Raw genomic sequence first — 25,364 nt, 5'->3', positions numbered from 1 at the left:
AGATATCCAGTTAAGATATTAAATATATGAATAAACATATTCTTATAAAAGTGTAATATATTCAGTTAAGATAGTGGACTTCAACTCTCAAAATTCCTCAGACCCCATTCTAGCTCAGGAATTCTGGGAAGTGAACTACAGGTCTTATTGTGGCCAAGGTTGAGAAAGGCCACTGTTTAAAGTAAATGAATCAAGTGGAGAATAGCCATAAAGAATGTTGTTTTTATCCTTTCTTGTATTCCTAAATGCGATGCTGCAATTTAATTCCTTTAGGATCATTAGAAATTATGAAATGATATAGCTATATGAATATACTTTGAACTCTATCTAGTTTCCACAGCTGCCAGAAGTCACAAAATGAGTTTGGAAGGTTTAGTTTTACACTTTTTCATGTTGTCTAAGTCTGATATTCACAATTGGAAGTTGTCTTGCTTGGAAGTAATCACAGGTAAGATTAATTATAGGTTGCCATGTTTGGAGGAAATAGCAAGGATTCTTTTTTTTTTTTAAGTACCATTTTCTTTTCACCAAAAAAAGAAAGAAAGAAATACATTAAGTACATTAGATTAATGCATACTTCACTGTATTTGTTCTGCTGCATTCTTAAATTGTGGGTGTGCAGAAAAGAATAAAAGAAGGAACTAAAATCTTCAGATTTGCAGTGCAATGGTGGGGAGATTATAAAAAACATAATTGAACTAACATAGCCCACTGTAGCACATAAGGAAATGACACACCAGTGGAACATTATGTGCCCAATACATAGTAATACAGTTTATTTGCTAGGTCAAGACTGCCCATGGTAGTGGCCATTTACATTTTGGAGGGGAGTAGGAGAAGTCTGATCTAAATGGAAAGAAATTTTATTTCACATCTTGACTTACAACTTATTTTACAGATCAAAATTATTCTTAGCAGAAATGCATCCCATTAAAACAGCTGAGACAAACAACTGAAAAGTTTGTTTTGTTGGGGTATCTATTATAATGAGCTTTTAATGTATGAAAACGGAATCAAATCCTATTGCATTTCTGGTTTAACAGGGCAGTTAAAAAGTTAAGCAAAGGCCAAGTCATAATGTGAACAAGATTAGAAATGAATTGATTATGTAATGTTTTAATTGCCACTATTGTTTATTTAATTAAAGTTAAATAAAGTTAATTTATTGATTTAATTTATTTAGTGTACGGCATCTACAGTCATGCAATCATTGATATACAAATTTAGTTTAAATGAAGCATGAGAACATATGTGTGTATGTAAAATATGTAGACAATACAATATAGGAGATAATATATTAAATTAAGAGAAAACCATAATAAAATTACCACAATATGGAGCCCTAGAATTACAATGAGACCAATGTTATAATTCAGTATCTAAGAAAGTTAACCATCTAACTGCTTCTGGTGTGGCTGAGATGAGATCAACCCAGGTGCCTTGAAATTTTCTGAGGGGACATTCTTGAACTGTATGTTTTATAGTTTGTTCTGGTACACCACATTCGCATTATGGGCTGTCAGCCATTGTCCACTTAAAGAGCTTTGCCTTAGTTCTGGCATGGCCTGTACTAATTCTATTCAGGTGGCTCCATATTTTTTGAGGCAGCTGCATTCCTGCAAGGAGTTTTGTTGGATTTGTGTGATTTGTTTGGTTATTGTTATTAAAAGTCGCCCATCTTAATCACCATTCTTCATCTAGCTTTTAAGACTGTGGTATGTTATTCCAAATTGGTTTCTTAGACTGAAGCCTGGTGAGAGATAGAAAGTCTAATACTTTATGTATTGGAAGAGCTCTAGGAGTCGAAGGCATGTTTATTATATTCCACTCTCAGATTGTCTGTTGTAGTCACCTGAGATCAGGAGGGGCAATGTTAGAAAGAACATGGAGCCATGAGAGAAGTGTGGATTTAAGGGTTCCAGATATTATTCTCATTATGTCATTAAGGTGAACATCAGTCTCGTTGGTATGACAACTTCTTCCCCATACACATGTGCAGTATTTGGCATCAGAGCGTACTAAAGATTGTGCCACTATAAGCTATGTTTTGGCTTGTGTTTCCAAGTCTGTTCCTGCAATTTTCCTAATCAAGTTGTTCCTAGTTTTCAATTTTTGTCCAAATACTTCAAAGTGTTTTCCAAATGTAAGGGATCGGTCAATATCTGAGATATTTTGGACGGTAGTTGTGTTTTATCCTCTACTTCTAAACTTTTTCCCCCCTGTATGATTGCTTAGATGGAAGGTGCATACTTTGGTTTTATTTGGGTTAAGGCATAGCTTCCTCTTCTCATAATATTGGCTTAGTTAACAATTTAAATCTTGGTAACTGCATAAAAAAGGCAAATTGCAAAATCCATTTTGTTAAAACTCTAGAATTTTTGAGCATCAGTAAAGCAAACAAGATAGACAACAGATTATAGTATTTATTGTGTTGGTAGAAAAGTAATATAAATAGCTAGTTGCCAGTGTAGAAAAAGATAAAAATACTATTTCTCAATTCTGTACCAGAGAAATTTCACACAGTTTTCCAGTAGTATAGACTTCAGGGGTGGATTCTACTTACCTTTATTACCGGTTTGCAACAGGCAGCACGCGTGTGCGTGCTCTTCTGCAGATGTGCAGAAGCTTCTGGGCATACACAGAAGTGTTCTGATGACGTCAGGGTTGGTGCGCGGAACCTCCCTCCGGTTTTACTACCGGTTCTATAGAACCGGTCCGAACCGGGGGCAACTGATAGATTTGTGTGTGATTTTAATGGCATTAAAAACACGATTAACATAAAATGGTATGTTAAAAATACAGCAAATTTTAGTCAAAGTAGAGATGAAGGATATGGTTCTAAATAGTGTCTATGAGGTCCACAGAGGTATAGTCTTAACTCATCTTTTTTTGCATTGGCCCTTCAAAACTGCTGTGAAAAGAACATTGAAATGTGGTAAAAGTAGTGCTCTTCAGAATTTGGAAACAGTGTTTTCCCCAAAATAAGACGTCCCCTGATAATAAGCCCAGTCGGGTTTTTGAACACATGGCAATAAGGCCAAGTGCTTATTTCAGGGTTCAAAAAAATATAAGACAGGGTCTTATTTTTGGGGATACACGGTATCTGGTGTAAATATCTCACTGGTTTATAAAAGGGATTTGACTGCACAGAAAACTATTCTTATGTGGACAGATTGGTCCTGTTCGGCTGTCAGGTCTTTGATTGTTGTTGTTGTTGCAAAGTCATGTCCAACCCTTTGCGATCTCATGGACAATGTTCCTCCAGGCCTTCCTGTCCTCTATCATCCTCTGGAGTCCATTTAAGCTCACGCCTACTGCTTCAATGACTTTCATCCAGCCACCGCGTTCTCTGCTGTCCCCTTCTTCTTTTGCCCTCAATCTTTCCCAGCATTAGGCTCTTCTCCAGTGAGTCCTTCCTTCTCATTAGGTGGCCAAAGTACTGAGGTTTGAGCATTTTGTATGACATCATTTTGGTATGTGCTGCATTTGGGGAAGCTATGGAAAACTATGCCCCAATAGTTAAAAAATTTAACTTGTTTGTACTCCAGCCATATTTCCTCCAGGCATGTCATTTAGGTGTCTTTGCAAAGATCAGGTTCTCAGTTTTATTGGTTGCTTTCAGTAATTCCTCAGAGCAATAATTGGCTAGAGCATTAAGAGCTCATTTAAGTGCAAAAAACGTTTGTGACAGGACTTCTGTCTGTGTCATCTGCACGCAACAGAGTTGCAATATGTGTGTGTTTGCTAGTTTTGGGGGATGAGGAGGTTCCAATTGATTATTCTAGTCATGAGTGAATTTTTGTACAGATTAAACAGCAGGGAAGATAAAATATATCCCTCCCTCATGAAAGTTGGAATATCATTTGTGTGGTGGCCTTGCATGCTGCATCGAAACTTGATTCTGGAATTCTTATAAAGATTATGCATACACAACAGTAATCTTCTGTTAATGGCAGTGTTCTTCCCCTTAGTGCTCTATGGACTAGACTCAGAACTAGACTGGAGATGGACCTAAAATCAATAAATGCAGTATAATATTGAGCTTATTTTAAATGTGTAGTTTTGGGCCAGGTATTGAAGTATCAAGTCCACCAATAGAATGTCCAGTCCTGAAACCTACTAGCTCATTTAGAGTATGGGTATCCAAACCTTTGGCTTGCCTGTATTGTATTGAGTGAAGAGGAATTGTCTTGGGCTGCATATAAAGTATATATTACAGTTAATGTATATAAATAACAAATTTCCTTTATGATTTCTTTCTCTCCCCCCCCCTTTTTTTTTTCTTTACAATCTTATGGGGCTGCAATACTAGCTGTTCAGGGCCGCATGTGACCCATGACCATGGATTGGACATGCCTGTTCTAGATCAATCCAGTCAACTAATTTTTTGTATAAGTGACTAACATAGAGTTTACTTTTTACACAAAAGGCATATAATTAGCAAGCAGGTCTCTGGTGCTGTTTTATAAATGGATAATATGAAAGCTAGCCCAGTCTTCTGGGGTTTGTGCAATTTGTTCGATATAAGTAAACAGGGAAGTAAGAAATGGGGTCCACGGTTCTAAATTATGTGTAATATTTCAGGGTAATAAAAGCCACCACAAATCTACCTCGTCCTGCTCCAAGAGCTGCTGTGAGAAAGACTTATACCCACTTATCAACAAGCTTTTAGCTTGCCATGTTTCTTGAAGTCAGAATATATCAAATTCAGCAACATATAATTCATGAAAATGAAGTCTTTGGATTTAACAATCCACCCTGCAATATCCTATAAAAGAATTATTAGGATTTAGACGTATATATCTATCGATATGAGCAGCCGTTAGTGGCCATGTAAGAGGTAGATCCTCAAGAATGTGAGAACATAAATTTGGTACATACTGTTTGGTATTTATATGGTGTTTGGAGAAATGGATATATTTTGGATATGATAAAACATATATTAATAACAGAAGAGGCAATTCCAAGAAGAGCGTGAGACCAAAAGCCAGGTTTCTGTCTCTTGAATGGTTGACAATTCTTCTAATTTGGTAGCTTCATCTTTAGCATCTCAATTTAGCCCCCACAGGAGGGATGCAATTGGAGAATTCCACTATGGTATGGCATTGGTGTTAAAAGCATGCCTGGATCCGATGAAGGCCAGAAATGAGCTCCCCCCCCCTCCCCAAAGTCTGTGTACATTTAGATGTAGCATTTGATCAAGCTGCAGACTATCAGGGACTGGATTAGATATTAAAGGTTCTCCATCGGTGGTCTGTGGCTATAGCAGCATTAAAAATTTGCTGATTGAATTTACTGACCTGGTCCTGAGTGCATGGTTGGACTTAATGATTTCACTGTAGAGTGTATTGCCCCCAATGTTTCTCTTAATTCATCCAATCTCTATATGGGATCTGTTTACCCTGAATCTGGCAATGCATTGCGTAGTCCTTGACTTATGACCACAGTTGAGACCAGAATTTGAGTCACTAAATGATGCTGTCATTAAGCAAGTCATCATATGTCAAGACCTAATTTTATGACCATTTTTATCATGGTCGTTAAGCAAATCACACAGTCATTAAACAACTTCATCTTCCCCAATTGACTTTGCTTATATGAAGCTGGATAGGAAGGTTGCAAATTGTGATCACATGCCTGTGAGATGCTGCAACCATCATAAATGTGAGATGATGGCCAGGCACCTGAGTTGCAATCATGTGAACGTTGGAATGTTGTAAAAATTGTAATTTCAAAGATGAATCATAAGTCACTTTTAAACAGTTGTTCAACTAATGATTGTAAATCAAGAACTGTGACTTACAACCTCAGCACATTCTCTAGCTAACTTGAGTTTGTTGGTTAAAGCTTTTCTTAAGTCATTGCTGATGAAACAGTCCTGAGGTTACCTAGATTCAAATTTTTACACTTAGATTTTGAAAGTCGTGACACAGTTTTGAGAAAACTGTTCCAAAAGCAGGCTAGATTTCTCTAAACAGAAGACATGTACTGGGAACATTGAGAAGATGCTCAGGAAGAGCTTCATTTTGTAAAGCAAAATGATAGAAGCCATTTGATGTGTAGTAAATTTATCAAGAGCTTCCATAGTGGAGCAGTTTACTCAAGGACAGAATAATTGCCCTTTGAAGTCTCATTGCCTTCTGTTCACTCCATAGTTGGAAATATGTGGAGATATCTGATTGGTCTGCAAATAATAATTGCACTTATTTCATCTCTGCCTTTTCTCTGTTTGAGGGTTAAGTCCTCCACAGTGCTTTTTTTTTTTCTAGTAGATTCAGGAGTGGAGTAGCTCTAAATGCTCTGTTAGCTGTCCCTTGCTTGTTGGTGTGAGAAGCAGGATTCTTTAACAGCTTCTTCTGTTTTATTTGGTGATTCTCAGTATACCTTTATAAAGTAGTTCCTTTGTTACTACTTATTTTTCACTAAAGACAAATTGGAAGATCAAGATAACCATTTGTGTTGTGAACTGGCTTTGTCTAGTTTTGAAGTCTGCTAGATTCTTCCTTTTAAAGTTCATATACAACCCATATAAGCAATGCAATTGCTCAACAAACATCAAGTAGCCTGGGTAATATCCCTCTACCAGAATGAGACGAAGCCTTGGAGTCTCCATTTCTATCTGTAGATAGAAAGAGTTAGGTCATGTCGATCTGAAGAGTAAGTAGGGTCAAAGTTACTTGCTAAAGTTGTAAAGTTGTCCATTTTCTGCTGCTTCCAAGGCTTGGGTGGAGTTTGTTATTCAGTGTACACATGGTCTCTCCTTTCTTTTTCTCATTCTTGCATCCTGTTTTGTATCAACCACCTCTCCCCCTCCCCACGTACATTCTGCTCTCTCCCTCCCCTCTTTTAGTCATAATCTCTATTTTTATGGTTTTATGTATGTATTTTTCTGGTTTTATTGCTTTTGATGTTGTAAACCATCCAGAGTTGCCTCACAGTGAGATGGGCAGCAAACAAACAAACTACCGTATTTTTTGGAGTATAATATGCACCTCCCCCCCAAAAGAGGGTGAAAATCTGGGTGCGTCTTATACTCTATTTGTATTCCCACCCAGCCTCCCAAACGGAGATTTCAGAGGCTGAAAGAAACCTCTGAAAGAAGCTTTAGGAAAAAAGCCTTTTTTTCTGAAGCTCTGTTTCGGAGGCTTTCAGAGGCAGAAAAAAAAGTTTTTTCTGAAACAGAGTTTCAGAAATTTCAGAGGCAGGAAAAAAAAGCAAGGCACAGAGCTCACAACCAATGAACCTGTTGCTAAAATTCACCTCTGAAAACAGCTGATTGGGGGTATTCCAGGCCGATCCACCCACCAATCAGCTTTTTTCTTATTTTCCTTCCTAAAAACTACGATGCGTTTTATACTCCGGTGCGTCTTATACTCTGAAAAATACAGTAATTAATTAATTAAATATCCTTGCCACTTAAATTAGAAAGTTGGAAAAAATTCCAGCAGTCCCTAGCTGGTTCTGAAGGCTTCCCATTTGCTTCTTTATTCCTTTCATGTTCTCAGGAGCTTCAATCTTCTTAGCACTTCTTTACATTTTAACTGGATCATGATGTATCCTTCTGCAAGTAATTCTGCTAAGCATCTTTGTCAAGAAATCTCCCCCACTGCTTTACTGGAGATCTGGCTCTCTATAAATACCTCCCCTCTGCGGAATCATATAAGAAGGATGTCAAGTTTATTGAGCCATTTTCTGTAATTTTACAGTTTAGTCCCATGACCTTTCTCTTGTAGTTTTCAATCACACTGGAAATACATCCAATCTTAGGAGACCATTTCTTCTTGGAGAATAGAACATTGCATCCTTCTCCTTCCATTTTATATACAGCTCCTCTGTCTCCTTCCCATTTGATGGCGGAGAAGGCAAATATATTTTGGACTTTTTATGCCAGTGGGGCAGACTGGAATATTTGATTCATTGCGAAGCTATTCACAAATTGTCAAATGAGAGATAGAGATGACATTTGGTAGAGCCTTGGTAGCACAGTGGTCTAAAGCACCCTGTTATTAACACAGCTGCCTGCAATTACTGCAGGTTCGAATCTTACCAGGCTCAAGGTTGACTCAGCCTTCCATCCTTTCTAAGGTAGGTTAAATGAGGACCCAGTTTGTGGGGGCAATAAGCTGACTTTGTATGAATATACAAAAGTATGAAGGCTATTGCTTAACGCATTGTAAGCCGCCCTGAGTCTCCAGAGAAGGGCGGCATATAAATCAAATAAAATAAATAAATAAAATAAATTATGAATGCTTTGACAGTTCTAATTGCAATAGCTTTCTACATCCAGGTTACATGACTGGCTGCACAATCAGGCTCAGTATTGCTGGATTGGAAAGCCCAAGGGAGATACATGTATACATTTCATCCTAGTGATAGAGATTGGCCAATTGAAGATGAGAGGGTTGGTTGCAGAATGGTGATGGTTCTTGAAGAAGTAGAAGAGATGGAAACACCTTCCTCTTCTTGCTGTCCTGTGTATTCCGCTGATGAAGAAAGGGCAGGAAGCAGGATGTCTGGAAAATTATTTTCCCTTTTTAGTGGCCCAATCTGAGTTTTTACACCTTCTATTCATGAGAGTTGATTCTGTGTTTTGATAAAAGTAGTAAAAAAAATAGTGATCACTTTTAGTGACTCTACTTGCCATGATCTTTCCATTGCTATACTTGTAGCAATTACTGTTATCTTGCGTTAGATTCAATATGGATGATAAATTAAGATGGTCTCCATTATGAAAATTTCCAGTCTCACAACTCTGGCCAAAGTACAGGTGATAAGAGCCTGAATTTGCTCTCTAATGTCAGTCGTCATAACAAGAAGGCAAAAATGGATTTACATCCTAGTATTGATGTAACTTAATTAATTTGTACATATTTGCTGATTTAATATAAAGTATGTTAAAATCAGACATACTTAAAACATTGCATATAATAGGTATTAAGATTCAAAAATTTGGATTCAACTTGCCATTGCAGAAATTAAAGGCTATGATATATCTGTATATTGTGTTAGACAGAATAGATGGAATCGAAAACTATAGAAATAATTATAATTCATGCTTAAATTAACTATCAGATCTAAAATACTTGATATTCTTAAAAATCATGTTGTTGCTATAGAAAGCATTAAAGATATCTGTGGTTAATGACCATTGGTTCAGCTAATAATAGTGCTGAAAAAATGGTAATTACAACTGCTCCTTGAAATTATGGCTGCTGCAGTGCCCCCACAATCACATTATCAAAATTTGGGCACTTAGTAGCCTGCCCACATTTACGACTGCAGTGTGTGCTTCAGCTTCCCCCGCATACCTACCACCCCAACATTTCTGCCTTTTTGGTCACCCTATATTCTGCCGCCTACCTTTGCTGCACCCCACCCCACCCCCTCCACTGCTGACAAAACATGCCCGGCCGAAGCAACTGCTAATCTCTTCACGAGGCCCTCATGCAGCCTTAACATAGCATCTTGCTATAGTAAAAACTTAACAGTTTATGCCTTTGAAGCATCAAATTTCATATAAACTTTATTAATATTAAGTAGTTAACTTTCTATCAAATTATACTTAACTATATTATTTTAGACCCCTTTTATGATTCCATTATAATATACATTCATATTATATCTGTATCCGATGATTCCGACTTGGGGCTAAGCTCAATAAATCTATTTATGGACAGATAACATTTTACTGGGAGAGGCTTGGACATTATTGTATATGTTTCCTGTGGATCTTGAAAAGATTGTTCCTTTAAAGTGTAGTTTATTTATTTAACCAATGTTTACAGCTCTTGAGCCTTATGGGGGTTTCTAAATGTGTGCCTGTTATAGATTGTGTTTATTTAACCATTTTTATACCTCATCATTTTGGGAATGATACTTTTTCCATTCTTCAGTTGCAACACTTTGTTTCCAGTTGTGTATTTTAGGAAATATAGGCCAAGTATGCATAACGATTAAGCAATATTTTCATAATGGGTACCAATCTATTCTTGCTCCTCATTCTTCAATAATAACAGTGAATTTTTTAAAATTACATTTTACAAACTGATTCATTTAAAACAGTATAAGCTTTGTTACAAGCTAAAAACAAATAATACATATTTCTTCATATTTTTTGTTTGGTAGATTCTGGACAATCAGGAAGTCCAAGCCACAACGATCCTGCCAAGAATCCACCAGGTAAAAATGAATTTTTTATGCATGTTGTTTGAGAGCAGATTGTGTTATTCATAAATACTTTGTTTTCATAACACATTTATCTGTGGCAAACTTAAACACGATTGCACCTAATCTTGTCATGATATGGTAAACCAAAAATTAAAAGTAAGCACAGCAGCTGCTTTCACATACCATGCTAGGCCAAAATATAGTTAGCTACTATAGTTGATCCAATGGATCATGTAATCTCCAACAGTATATGTAATTGATTAGCACTGTGTAGTGGGATTAGGTTAAACAATAGATTTATTAATTTTTATGAACTGGAAATGAGCTGACTCAATTGTTTTTATAATATTAACAAATAATCATTTACTGACTGTTAAAAGTTATGGCAGCACTGAAAAACTGGATGTATGACAAGTCCCTGAAGTTCTAGCCATTGCAACACCTCCGTGGTCACATGATTGCAACTCAGGCACATAGATGCCCAGCTCATTATAATGTTGTAGGAAGCTATGATCACCATTTGTGGGATTACTTGCTAGTTTTCCAAAGTCAATAGGGAAGCCATCAGGTAAATTTGTAAGTCGGTCCCATGCATCCATTTCCCCTTGTCCATGCTCAGCCTCCCAGGGCCTCACCAAACCCCCCCACCCCCACCCCGGTATCTCCATACTCCTTACTTTGGACTTCCACCACTTCCTGCATCGCAACCTGCATGTTTTAGGAATAAGATAGAAACCAGGACTGCGTGATTGCTGTTGCTAAGTGAAATAGTCACATGATGTCATACTTTACAATTGCATTGAGTTAACAATGGTAATCCCAGTCCCAATTGCTTTCGTAACCTGAGGACTACATATATAAAGATTTTATGAATATTAGATTTCTAGAAAAGGAAGTTTGTATTCTACCTTAGACTTTATATTCTATTTTTCTATTTGAGGCATTAACAATTTGATAACGTAGAGCAGTGTTTCCCAAACTTTTTACATATGTGTACCCCTTCTATAATTTTCGTAACGCTGAGTACCCCTCATAAAAAACATATGCTTTATTTTATGTATTTTATAAAAGTAATCAAAATCAGTGGAACTTACTAAAGCACGATAACAGGCGCCTGGAACTAACTATTAAAGAAGTAAGTTGTCTCTGTAATGAAGTGCAGTATATTCATGCCGTGTCACGCCTCACAAGACTGTCTAACCATTAGATAACACTGCAATTCACCGGCGTTTAAACAGCTCCGCGGCTCAACGTCAACTGTTAATGTTCCCGCAGTTTAAAAATGGCCGAACCCGAGCTGCGCGAAGGATGCGCAGAAGTTCCCGCCATAATGAGTTGCGATACGATGTACGATGGCCCCAGTTCCCGTGTAAAAACTGCGATATACGCCTATTTCTTTCCTTGTTCTGTGGGCGCAGCTAAGCACGGTGCAGTGGATATTCCCACGTGATCCCCACCAAACTCCGGTGCAACGCGTACCCCCACCAAACTCTTCCCGTACCCCTGGGGGTACGCGTACCATACTTTGGGAAACACTGACGTAGAGCAAGGATTAGCAACACTTACATTTGGAATATTGAAAGCTATAATGGACACATTCATAAAATTATTATTACCTGCTTATTTACAGAATAATTGCCATAGTGGCCATAGCCAGTTGCAAAATACAACATTAGTATTACAGATGCTACCCTTCTGCAAATGAATATGTTAAAGCTAGTATGTTGTTTTGCAGCATGCCAAATAAGATAGGTTAGGTAGAACAGATTTCACAGTAGTATCTTAGTGAACACATCTGAGCTATCAACTGCCTATTTAATTGCCCTAAAACTAGTTTCCAGTTTTGATACATCCATTTCTTGTGAAGTATGAAATGCTAAGTTTTGTGTTGCCTGCAGAAGAAATGAATGAATATAAAACCCTGTATGCCCACTGGTCTTATAATGAATCTACAGGACTAATAGTAAATATATTTTATAGCAATCTTTAATCCGAATCCAGAATGTAAAGAGTCCAGGATGTTGCATGCAAAATTACTAGAGTTTTGGAATGTCATAATTTTTGCAAGTGCTTTGCCAAGAAGAAGGGGGAAAAATCCCTGCAAACTGCAATACTTGGCAAAGCTACTGGCAGTGGAAATCAGTTCCTCTATATTTGGCTAGACTGTTGCATTCTTTAGGGTGTCTGGTAATTTGCCTTCTTAACTAAAGAGGAAAGGCAAGATGTTTTTGCCAAATAAAAAAGCATTAACAACTGTTACAAAAAAACTATAGTTTATTTTTTTTGGGGGGAGGGAATGTTAGTAATGCTAATTCAGGCTTCTATAGCAAATTTGACAACTCAATTTATGAACCTTATCATTTGGTTATCATTACCTTCAACACAATTGGCCTAAAATGGAGCACTACCTTCAGTTAATTATTTTAAATTAAGATTTAGTAATCTAACTTCACAATACTGAAAACTATACTATAGTCTTAAAATGGTACAGAGTGCTGGATATAAAGTATCAATTTCAGTACATGTAAGATTTCCTTAGCATGAATATGTGGGGTCTGTACAAGCTGCAGACAACGGATATTAGTTCAAATAAGTTGTATACCATAATTTTAATAGGTTCCTATAACTGTAGTAGTAGGGGGCTCAATGGTTAAAGATACTTGTCAGTTGGAAAGCTGACAGCCCGGGTTTGAGATCCGAGCACCACACAATGGGATGAGTTCTTGTTCCTGACCCAGCTCCTGCCCACCAGGCATTTGAAAGATTGCAAATGCAAGTAGATTAATAGGTAGCACTTCGATGGGAAGATAACACCATTCCATGTGCCGCTAGTCTATAGCAGTTGGCAAACCTTTTCGGGACCAAGTGTTGAAACAGGAGCGTGTGTGTGTGAACATGCCAGAAACCTGAAGAGCAACCACCCGGTGCGCATGTGCGTGCCAGGAAGATAATCTTCCGGTTTCCGGCATGCGCACCAGCCACCTGGTCTTCCGGTTTCTGGTGCACATGTGCATGTGAAGACCAGGTGGCCAGTGCACATCGTGCACCGGAAACTGGAATATCATTGCACACAGGGCAGCTGCTCTTCTGGTTTCTGGCGCTCCCGCACGTGTGAAGACCAGCTGGCCAGGGCAGAGAACCCGGAAGAGCAACAGGCGACGGCTCACATGCCCAGAGAGATAGCTCTGCGTGCCACTTCTAGCACATGTGCCATGGGTTCACCATCACTGGTCTATAGCCATGCTAGCCACATGACCACTTAAAATGTTTTTGGACAAGAAACAGATAAGCACTGCGCCCTACAGCTCGATACCACTGGAAAGGGAAATCTTTATCTTTTTTATTACTGTAGTAAAACCAAAAGTGTATACCTGGTGTTTACGTATGTGTTTTAGGGATGTGAATTCCTAAGATTTTCCTTTAGTTTATCAACTGGCACAAAAATTATTTTATAGATAATAACTCACGATCACAATTGGGACTGGAATTTCGGTTGCTAAGCAATGTAGTTGATTGCTAAAAATGTTTAGTCAAGCTAAAATAAAAGTAAAATGATATAAGCCGTATAAAACCAACATGCACCATAATATATTATACAAGAGCTTGAAGTCCTAAGGGATTATTCAGATTTCTCCATCCATCTCTTAATGGCGTCAGGTTTTGGGGGGCCTCTAATGAACAAGACCAGACCTGGAAAGAAAGGTTTCTTTCCAAAGTTGAAACTTGAGGTCAGAATGATTATCACAAACTGTTCTTTATCTTCATACTTTGGTCAAATCCAATTATTTGTTTTATATTTGAATATATTGTATAAAAATGGAAATCACAGTAAATTTCTGCCTCTTTCTTCTGGCTTTAAACAAACCCTGTTGGAAATCATTTCAGTTGCCAGATCTGCAAAAAAGCACTAGAAGTCCATGGGATTTTCTTCTCTACGTTTTGAAGACCGAATCAGTGTTTTTTCCTTTCCGATTACCAACTCTTACTGATGTCCAACAGCAATAGGCTGGTGGAATTGTGATTACTTACACTTGTCTCCTAATTCTAGTTCTATTAATTCTTAAATTAATAACTTGAAATCATTGAATAAGGAAGAACATGCTAGGAAATAACAAATAAAAGACAATACGATTCACCTCCAAGAAAGAATTGATATGTTTCACAGGATTGAAAATTAGAATGAGATGAATTGCAGTCTAGGACATTGAAAAACATCAGCTGATGATTTGGCCAAATCCTGTGTTTTGAGAAATTTTGGAGAATTGATGATGCACCAGTTAACCGAAAGGGAAAAAACACTGATTCTGTCTTCAAAACTTAGAGAAGAAATTTAGAGAAAAAAGATCCAGGAAACTACAAAGCAGTCAGTATAACATTTATACCTTGGATATTCCAGAGCAGATTATAAAGTGATTGGCCAGTAAGCACTTTAGAAACATAATGATGTTTACCAGACGTTTACAAGTTAGAAGGAAATCTTGCTTAGACTAATGTTGTTTTGTTTTTTAATTGTATAACTTTTTAAATTGCTACTGGAAATCCTATATATACCTATCTCTTGACTTAAGCAAACTACCCTACGACATGGTGATTAGCAAGCTAATTATATCATGGCTAGATAGCATGACAACTATGCCACAAGAATCAGTCCCAAATTCTCTACTTTTTGATATTTTCATTCATTCATTATTTGTATGAAGAAGTATAAGGAATCCTACCCATGTTTTTGCAAATGGTATAAAATTGAATAAAATAACTAAAACTTTAGACTGTAGCTTTCAAAGTTGTGTTCCTCAGCATGGTCTCAGTCTTTAGAAAATATATAAGTAATATTTTTTTCCTCCCTTGACCAAAGCTCTTGTGGGAGGTGCAAAGGATAGATTTGTTTATTTTTATTTTTCTGACTCTGAGAAATGGGAAGTTTTTCTCTAAAGCGATTGCTAAGAGTAGTGGGTGCAATTGGAATCATCTTTGTCAGAGAAGAAAAGAGAGAGCTTTTATCTGAATCAGCTTACAACCAAGTGCTGGTGATTGGGTGACATTAACCTTAAAAGCCTTATACACATGGATAGAAGCACATCTGCTGTTTTGTGGGTGTACAAGGTGGAAAACCAAGCTCAAATCACAGAAGCAGGAAATTATAGATGAAGATTATCATCTGTATTTTGTTCCTTAAATACCCTCTTATTTCTATCTTGAATATGGATAAATAATTGAAAAAGTGTTTAATAGATGTTTTTCTATGACAGAGTGAAAAGTGCATTTTCTGCATGTTTCACAATTAAAACTTTAAATTGGTTTCATGTGAAACTTCCAAATGGTTAAGGCATCTTATCTGTTCGTAACTGACAAAAAGTTAATACTGTACTTCCTACATAGAACATTATGAAATTTCAGAATTGTGTAAGAAAACAAGCAAATCAGTTGGGTCTTAAAAGTCAGTGAAATGTAGAATTGAATATATGGCAATATCCTCTCCTCTCTTTTCCTCTCCTCTCCTCTCCCCTCCCCTCCCCTCCCCTCCCCTCCCCTCCCCTCCTCTCCTCTCCCTGCAGAAGTAGCCTGCAGTACAGCATTCTAACCACTACACCACCGCATAGAAACCATATTTCTCAGAAAATACTTTCTGAAAACAATGTATTGATAGACAAAATCAGTCATTTCATGGTTTATATTGTGCTGTGTTAAACTGCTTAGTTTTAAAAGTCTTTTAGTCTTAAAAGTGTTTAAAACATGGGTGTCCAAACTTTTGGCTTGCCTGGGACTCCTTCAGTGACGAGGAATTGTATTGGGCTGCATATAAAATATCTAATATAATTAATGTATATAAATTGCATAATAATGTTAATAGTTTATGATCTTGTCGGGCCACATTGCTAGCTGTCCAAGGCCACAATCGGCCTGCAGGCTGCAAGTTTGACACCCCTGAAGCAGGGGTGAAATGCTTCCGATCGCCCGATCTGGTAGCGATGGCGCCGGGTGGTTCAGAGAACCGGTAGCAAAAATCCCTGCCCCCCCCCCCGCCCAGCTGAGCGATCATCAGAGGCTTCTTTTTTTCTTTTAAAAGCAATGCTTTTAAAAGTATTAAAAAAAATTGTGTGCCACAGCTGATCACCCCCCTCGCGCACTCTTCTACTTACCGCATGCCTTCTTTTTGGTGTGCAAGCGCACACGCACCTCATTTTTGGTGTGTGGTGCGCACTGCGCAGGCACAGCCAGCGAACCAGTAGTAAACCGGTTCAGATTTCACCTCTGCTCTGAACTGAGGTTTGTAAGGTGAGTTTGGGATGATAAAAATCCAGCCATGACCACCTGTTCAATCAACGTTTTCTAAAGTAACATAGAAAACCCGTGTCTTGAGAGTAAAAAACAAAAAAATTAGTATGACTTCCAGAATGAGAAAATTTCACAATTTCACAGTTATTTTTAAAGCATTAGCCACCATTAATAAAAGCTAGCATGATCACCTTGATTGTTGTATGTAGGACAAGAAATGGAAGCGCTGTATGATCTGTATATAAACTGTCTATAACTGTATATAAACTATCTGTTTACAGACTGATATTTTTTCCTGAAATGTTTGCAACCTGTGCGGAATTAATTGGCCTTCAATTATTACTACTGAGAACTTGCTACTTTTTATTACATCTTGTAGGGAATTAATAATTCATAAGTAATTAGGAAATTAGGTTATGGTTCAGTATTGTTCTATTATCTGTACAAGTCAAATAGGGACACAAGATATACTGAACATAATTTATGAATAGTAGAACAGCCTTATATTTAGGATTGCACTCTGTATCAGGTCTAGAGGCTAAGTTGACAAGTGGATGGATAAAGGGATCCTATAGCATGACTTACTATATTATACATTTTGCCAGGTGTTTTTAAAACTTGAAAAAAAGATCAGATAGCAACAAGGTGGAAAACCCACAAAACATTTCTTATGAAGGGTTGCATGGAAGATTTGAGTCATCAGGGCTCTATGTTTAAAGGCATAATTGGTTTGTGGCCATTTTCTGATAAACCATAACTATCAACGGTCGTCTAATCACTTTTTGTAAAATTAATGCATTTTAATGTATGCAAAACATTAATATATACCTTTCTATAAGAATGTAAGAAAAGTCTAACCTGATCTAGCCAAAACCCATCTTACTCCAGCATTTGTTTTTCACAATGGCCAACCAGCTACTGCTGGGGTCCTCATGAGCATGAGAAGAGAAAACTTATTTTTTATTATTGTTTGAATTATAATTGAAGGCATGATTACACCATCCTGGAACTAACATTGAAGTTTCAGACTTGCATTCCATTAATTAATTGATTGATTGATTGATTGATTGATTGATTGCGATTTATATGCCGCCTTCTCCCTAGGGACTCAAGGCGGCTTACAAAATGACAACTTCAATACAAATCACAATACAATACCAAATTAAAATCAGTAACCCAATTAAAAACGATTTAAAATTATACCAGTGTACCCCCAAACAGATCAGTTTAATTGACGGAAGAGCCACGTCTTCAGCTTGCGACGGAAGGAAAGAAGGTCAGGGGCTGTCCTGAGCTCAGTGGGCAATCCATTCCAGAGGGTCGGGGCTCCCACAGAGAACGCCCTCCCCCTGGGGGTCGTCAGCCGACATTGTTTGGCCGATGGCACCCTGAGGAAGCCGACTCTGTGAGAGCGCACAGGACGATGGGAGAACGGCTGGAGATGGTCCTGCAAGTACCCCGGGCCTAAGCCATGAAGGGCTTTATAGGTGAGCACCAGCACCTTGAAACGTATCCGGAGTGCCACCGGTAGCCAGTGCAGCTCACGCAGGAGAGGTGTTACACGGGAGTATCTATACGCCCCTGTAACTACCCGCGCGGCTGCATTTTGGACTAGCTGAAGCCTCCGGACACATCCCAAGGGCAGCCCCATGTAGAGGGTGTTACAGTAGTCCAACCTAGAGGTAACAAGGGCGTGAGTGACCGTGGCGAGGGCATCCCGGTCTAGGAACGGGCACAACTGGCGCACAAGACGGACCTGTGCGAAGGCCCCCCTGGTTACGGCCGTCAGATGGTCATCTAAAGACAGCCGAGAATCCAGGAGGACACCCAAGTTGCGGACCCTGTCGGAGGGAGCAAGGGTTTCACCTCCGATCATTAAGGATGGAACCTCCAGATCCCGGGATGCCGGCATCCACAGCCACTCAGTCTTGGAAGGGTTGAGTCTAAGCCTGTTCCTCCCCATCCAAACCCGCACCGCTTCCAGGCAGTGGGACATCACGGCAAGGGCATCCCTAGGGTGGTCAGGGGTGGAGATGTAAAGCTGGGTATCATCAGCATATTGATGATACCTCACCCCAAAACCACGGATGATCTCACCCAGCAGTTTCATATAGATATTAAAGAGCAGAGGAGAGAGAACCGAGCCCTGAGGCACCCCACAAGCGAGAGGCCTCTGGGAGGATCCCTGACCCCCCGCCCAAACAGACTGCAGACGGCCCGAGAGATAGGAGGAGAATCACTGTAAAACAGTGCCTCCTAACCCTATCCCCCTGAGCCGCTGCAGCAGGATACCATGGTCGATGGTATCGAATGCCGCTGAGAGGTCAAGAAGGACCAGGATGGAGGAGCAACCCCCATCCCTGGCCCGCCAGAGATCATTTACTAGGGCGACCAAATTGTTCAACCTCCTTTTAAAACCATCCAAACTAGTGTTCATCACCATGTCTTACAGTAGAGAATTTTCATTAATGTTCCATTGTGTTAAAATGTACTTTCTTAAGTCTGTTCTAAGTCTAACTAAATCTAACTAATCTCATTAGATAATTGTAGATCCACCACTTTGAGAAAAGGGCAAAATATTTTCTCTATCCTTGTTCCCCTTATGAGTATTATTATACACACTGAACATCTCCCATCTCAAGTATGTAGTATACAGCGCTTCACACAGGATTGCACACCAAATGTGAACATACCACTGCTTTGAATAATGTTGGCAATTTCATCTTTAATCCATTTCTTGATGAACATTAGCATACTGTTTCCCCTTTTCACGCAGTGAGCTTCAGTAGCTATCCATTATGATACCAAGATCTTTTTTCCTGGCCAGTTATAGGAATTCATCAATGTAAATATGATCTTGCCAAGCGACCACCATTTATATTTACTTGAAGCGAATTGTATTTGCTATTTAATTCCATTGAATCTAAAGAGCTTTCTGAAGTTCTTCACAGTCACTTTCAGTTTTCGTCATATTGAATAATTTGCTATCATCCCAAACTTATCCACCTCAGATTTATCTTCAGTCCAGACCATTTATGAGCAAGATAGAAAAGCCGGTCTTAACAGTTCTTGGAAAGATTTTGCATCTTATTTTCTTAATTGGGGAAAAAAGATTCATATGTATCTACTTTTGTTTTCTGCTTTTTAAACCAGTTAATAATCCATAAAATGTCAAGGCCTCTTATCCAGCACTAATAAATATAATCAAGAATGTTTTTTGAAAGACATTTTTAAAGGCTTTTTGTAAAACCAAATATACATGTTGATAGGATTCATTCCCATATCTCTTGACACTTTAAAAATATTCCAAAAGTTTGGTAAAGCCAGAGTTACTTTTGCAGAATCCATGAATTATCTTATTTCAGCAAGGTTTGATCTTCTGTAAATTAGTTATTTTTATTTAATTACATTTTCCGTTTGCCCTGAATCAATATTAAGTCCAATTTTTCAGAATGAACATTAAACTGATTCTAACAAATACTTTTAGGATCTCCCCTGCACCTTCTTAAAATTGTTGTCACAGTACTCGACTTTTAGTCGTTTACTTTGGACCCAACGTAAGAGATGTGCCATGGTTTTGCAAAGAATTCAGCAATCTCACATTTGACTTTTTAAAGATCTCTGAGATGGGTGTCCTCAGACTCTACTGTTTTTGTATTATATAGTTTCTCTTTTCTCCTCAGTTTACTTTATTTCTGATTTACTCCCTGAGAAAATACTTGCCCTGTATTAGTTATTTGATCTATATTTTCTGTGCCAAAGGCAAATGCTAAATATTTGGGTTTTTCTACAATATCTGAATCTTCCTTGAGCATTTCTTTCCCTCTTTCCTATGTAATTTCAGGGTTATAATCCTATTTTGTAGGAGTGGGAGAATTTAGAAAAAACAGAATTAGCATTTACCTCAGTGGTGGGCTGCTGCCACTTCGGACCAGTTTAAGTGAACCGGTAGTTCCGACCATCAGCTGGCTCCGTCCACCTGCCCCGCCCTATTCTGTCCTATATTTCCTTCTTTCTGGCTCAGCTGATTCGCGCGGCACAGCTGATTTCCGCGCCTCTGCTGTTCTACTTACCGGGGCTGCCTTAGGAGGTAAGCAGCTGAGCTCCAAATTTCTGTATTTTGAATGCTGCACACGCGCGAAGTCTCCATGCGCGTACGAAGCACGCACTCACAGAACTGGTTGTTGAACTGGTTGCAGTCTACCACTGATTTACCTCAATATCATAGCAATTCTATGATTGCTTCAGTATTTTTTCAGGGAAGTATATGGCAAGCCATTGATTATTTAAATACCTTTAAGTATTTAGAGGAAAATGCATGGACATAGTTTTATTTATATAGTTCAAATGAAAATTGAATATACTAGCCAAAGCTTTGCAAATACTAGACAATGAAAAGTAAGTATTTCACTGATAAACTATCTTGACACACGGTACTACATTGACATGTATTCTCTTTTTTAGTTGCAGAATGTGTATTATGTATTCAGGTTTTGGAGTTATAATCAGATGGAAAAATCAGGTTTCTAACCATTAGTTTGCATTTTTTTTAATGCAAGTATGGCCATCAGGTACTTCTATTCACAGAGTATGTTATGACAACTTGCTCCAAACCTGTCTTCTTATAGACGGGCGCACACAGGATTTGGGTCTTTGCCCAGTATTCACAGTGACACCAGTCTTATAATTGTAGTATTAAAGTAGGGGTTTTCACACCTCCTAAAAAAAGAAGAATACAATTAACCTCTCGTATTCTTTGCTGTATAGACACAGAGGCATCTTGTTTGATTGACCCTCTGATTATAATAAATTATATTGTTCAGATTTTTCCAGGAGGATTCTGGTAGATTTTTAGGTTAGAAATGGCAATAATTAGTGAGTTATATTATTTCTCATGACACCATCTCTAGAATAAAACAAGGCTTTAGTCAGTTACACTGTATTATAGATTTAAATACTGAAATATCTGACCATTTGAAGTAATGTATATAGGTTTTTCATGTAGCTATTTTAGCAAGAACATTATATTCTATTATAAGAACGTGTCTTCCTTATCTTTTATTGTCTCCATATGAGATCATACTAGGCAGAAAAATTTTACCTTTTGTCGTCACAAAGATGAAAGTCAAGTACTGTATATGTCAGCAGGTTTATTAACTAGTTTACATAAATTCTTTCAACAATAGAACAAATTGTGTCGAATTTCTATTTTAAAAATACTTTTGGAATCCAACTTACAGAATTGAATATTTGGAATTATATACAAAATGCCAACTAATTGATATTGTCTTGTTTTAATTTAAGGCTTATACTCATTTAAGCTTTCAAATAGTACTGTACATCTTTTGCATGTTTCATAGCTAATTTTATTCTTGATATTTGCTCTTTTAAGGAAAATTGTTTTAGGCTTCAATTCTAAGCATGTGTGGTTAAACAATCCTGAGTTCACCAAATAAAAATAAGACTGTTCTGTGGAGCCACTTTATTTTCCTGACTTTATAATGTGTAAAATCTATGTGAAACATAGACACTTCTTTTTCGGTGCTAAGGGAAAAGAAAGATTATAAATTAATTTATACTGCTAGAAGAAGTAAATAGCCACTTTCTTAATGGCATATTTTCATTTTCTACTACAGTTCCCCAAACTGTAGTGGTTGAAGGTAACTACAGAATCAGGCATTTTCCTGCGATTTGTACCATTTATAAATCCTGTATTGAAAAACAGTTCTGCTTTTTTATTGCTGTTGCTTAAACAGAAGAATGTTATGCTAAAAGAGCTTATTTTCACAGTTACCTCTTTCCTGGCTTATCTTTTGACATATGTTCCTGGGATAACTTGTAAGGAGAAAAGAAAAAATAAAGAGAAACCTGTGACACAGTGTGATGATTTGCTCCACACTTTTTTTTTTTTTTCAGTTTGAACATTTCCATTCAATTAAATACGATGGAATTTTGTTAGGACAAGAAGAATGTTACAATCTGAATTGTAATTGAACTCATTTAAGTCTGTATCATGGAATGACATACCAGTCACATTATGTCTTATGTTCCATTGCCCAGTTTATTGAACCCATTTTTCATCTGTTTAGAAGCCTATAATCCTTTCAAACTGTACAAAAACTACAAATTCCTTTGAAATAGTTCTTTGAAATAACATGATTATAGAAAGTCCTATACAAATGTATATTTGGACAATTTTAATAGAATTTGAATGAAGTATTCATGAATGGGGATTGTTTAGAGGAAATACTGCAGTTGCTATTCCAAATGAACTAATCATTATTTTATTCTTGTTTTATTTTTTCATTCCAGTGTATCTTGAGGATAGTTTTGTAAAATCTGGAGTCTTTAATGTATCTGAACTTGTGCGGGTGTCTAGAAGTAAGTCTCCTTTTCATTTCCTTAAGTTTTATTTTATTTTTGGATGTGTATTATATTTGTATTTGTATATGTTGCTACATGATTCTTTCCAGAGTTGATTCTTTATGATAGGGCCTCCAGTTACATAACTACACAGGTAGTCCTTATTTACCAACTACTCATAGAACCGTGATGGCAAAACTATGGCACGCATGCCAGAGGTGGCACGCAGAGCTGTCTCTGTGGGCATGTGCGCCGTCACCAGATGCTTTTCTGGTTTCCTTTTTCCGGGCCGTTTTTGGCCTGAAAAACGGCCTGTGTTTTGGCCATTTTCATGCAGTTTTTTGGGCCGAAAATGGCCAAAAACAGGCATGTGTGCGCCAGCCAGGTGGTCTTTGGATTTCCGGCACTCCAGCGTGCATGCATGCACATTCCTTTTTGGGAATTTGGTGCAGAAAAAGTTCGCCATCACTGTCATAGAGCAACCATTTGAAGTTACAACAAAGCTGAAAAAAGGAAGATTTATGACCAGCTCTTGAAATTGCAGCTGTTGCAGTGCCCCACAGTTACATGATTGTAATTCATAGTTCCATAGTTACGTGATTATCATTTGCAACTTTCACAGCTGACTTTTGATATGTAAAGTCATTGGGAAAGCCAGTAAGTTGCCGTCACATGATGATGTACTTAACAACCAGCAATGGTTTGCTTAATGATTACTCTGAAACAGACTTCATAAGTCAGCACAATCAGCACGTGACATTTCACTTAATGACCATGCTGCTTAGCTGTGGAGTTGCCAGTCCAAATTGTGGTCAGTAAGGACTATGAATAATGTAGCTAATGTTACATACATGATTGATAATTGTCTAACCTATGCTGATTGATCACATCCATTTACCTTCAAGGTGGATTGAAATCAATATTGGAATTCATTTGTTTTATTTGTAAGAAAGTTATAATCTACAAATAATTTACCTGGTAGTATGTTCTGTTAAACTTGATGGGGCTTACTTCTGTGCAAACACACCCAGGATAGTAATATTAAGCATCCTTTAGTGTTGTAAGTTAACTGTATATAAACCAACATAAGATACATGTGTTAGTGACATGAAAACAGAACATGTAACTTGGAATAATGTTAAATAAAAGTTTATTTTCAAAAGGCATTTTTTTTATTTCACAAAACAAACATTTGAAGTCCATTATTGCCTATAGACTGTGTGACTTGATATGTGTGAGAATTGGAGAACATACAGAACGAGTTAATAGGGGTATGCAGAGCTTCATAGGAACGTTTTACTGTGGGAAACCTTTAAGAGAACCAATTCCCTCAAAGGTATCTTGTGAAGCAGGGTGTCCTGCTGCATTTAGGAATGGTCTCCAGAATTGATGCTCTGGGACATGGCTGAGAGGAGCCTGCTCTGAAAATATTGGGTTGAGCTCATTTTGGGTATCCATGAGCACTACAAGCTATTCTGTGGGGTGCACCAAATCTATTCTGCCTAGTGCCGCCTCCAAATAATTTGCTAGAGAATCTGGGCAAGTAGTTGAAAAAGCCTTTGTCTGTTTCTGCCAAAACTCTCAGTTCATACCCCTGTTTGCCCACTGAAAGATAGTTTAAAGAGGTCAGAGGCACCAAGAGTCAAAGACTTTCTTTGAGGAATATTGGGAGCAGTTTGAAAAGAACGTATTTCCCTATGATTTATTGGACTTTAGGACATCTTACTCATTTTCACTTGGCTTTACATGCTGAGATGGGAGGGAAGGCTTGTTCCACGCCCCTAAATAGTACAAATTATGTCTTTTAATTGCACAACAACTAATAATTAGATAAAAGTGAATTTGCTTTAATTTTGGGTTTTATTAATATGTTTGTTTAGACAATAGAGGCTTGATTTAAATTATGTTCTTTAGCACCTATAACCCAGGGAGCTGGAATAAACTTCCCCATTGGAGAACTTCCAGGTCAACCATACTATCATGACATGAACTCAAGTGTTAACTTACAACGATCGCTATCCTCTCCACCAACCAGGTTAGCCTATTATGTCTGTGCTTATATAACATTTTAAAAATGATTTTGCTTTTCAATAAAATAATCATTTCACTTGACAGTTTTGTAATGAAAATGATTTATTATTGTTCTCAGTGGAAATTATGCCCCAAAATGAAAATATTGAGAGAAAACCTGTAGTTCCTAAACGAATGAGAATTGTTAATATCAGCATGGACAGGTGTCTCATTATTTGTTTACAATTTGTTGACTGAGAAAGACAGGGAAGAGACTTTAAATTAAAACTCTCTGATATAGATCTACATACAGGATTTTTATTCCTGTATATTTTCATAGGCAGGTCTGTGTGCGCATGTGTAGCTTCATTTCTGACTGCAATAATGGAATTAATTTGATTATGCTGGGTATGTAAGCCTTCTATTGACAAGCTAGTTCTTGAATAAATCCTATTGGAGTCCTAACTCTGCATGCCTAATCTAAAAATAATCACGTATATTAATAAGAGAAAAATGTGTACAGTATAAATAAATTTAAAATCAGTGTA

General features: G+C 37.6%; 1 protein-coding gene across 14 annotated transcripts in view; it reads left to right on the top strand.

Annotated features, from left to right (window-relative positions):
- Positions 1–25,364, top strand: part of NFIB (nuclear factor I B) — a 284,732-nt gene that overhangs the window by 140,808 nt on the left and 118,560 nt on the right. For all 14 annotated transcript variants that reach the window (XR_015732277.1, XR_015732276.1, XR_015732275.1 and 11 more), the window contains exons 3-5: positions 10,126–10,179; positions 22,756–22,824; positions 24,721–24,841. Coding sequence is in view for 11 of the 14 variants with exons in the window: in XM_087886296.1 (XP_087742422.1) it covers positions 10,126–10,179; positions 22,756–22,824; positions 24,721–24,841 (244 nt within the window). In the remaining 3 variants the exon portion in view is untranslated. The remainder of the gene's footprint in view (positions 1–10,125; positions 10,180–22,755; positions 22,825–24,720; positions 24,842–25,364) is intronic.

This window comes from Pantherophis guttatus, chromosome 2, assembly GCF_059756535.1.
Source record: "Pantherophis guttatus breed Tessera chromosome 2, ASM5975653v1, whole genome shotgun sequence".
Taxonomy (NCBI): Eukaryota; Metazoa; Chordata; class Lepidosauria; order Squamata; family Colubridae; genus Pantherophis; species Pantherophis guttatus.
The sequence above is the reverse complement of the archived record's forward strand: the minus strand, read 5'-3'. Positions and strand labels throughout refer to the sequence as shown.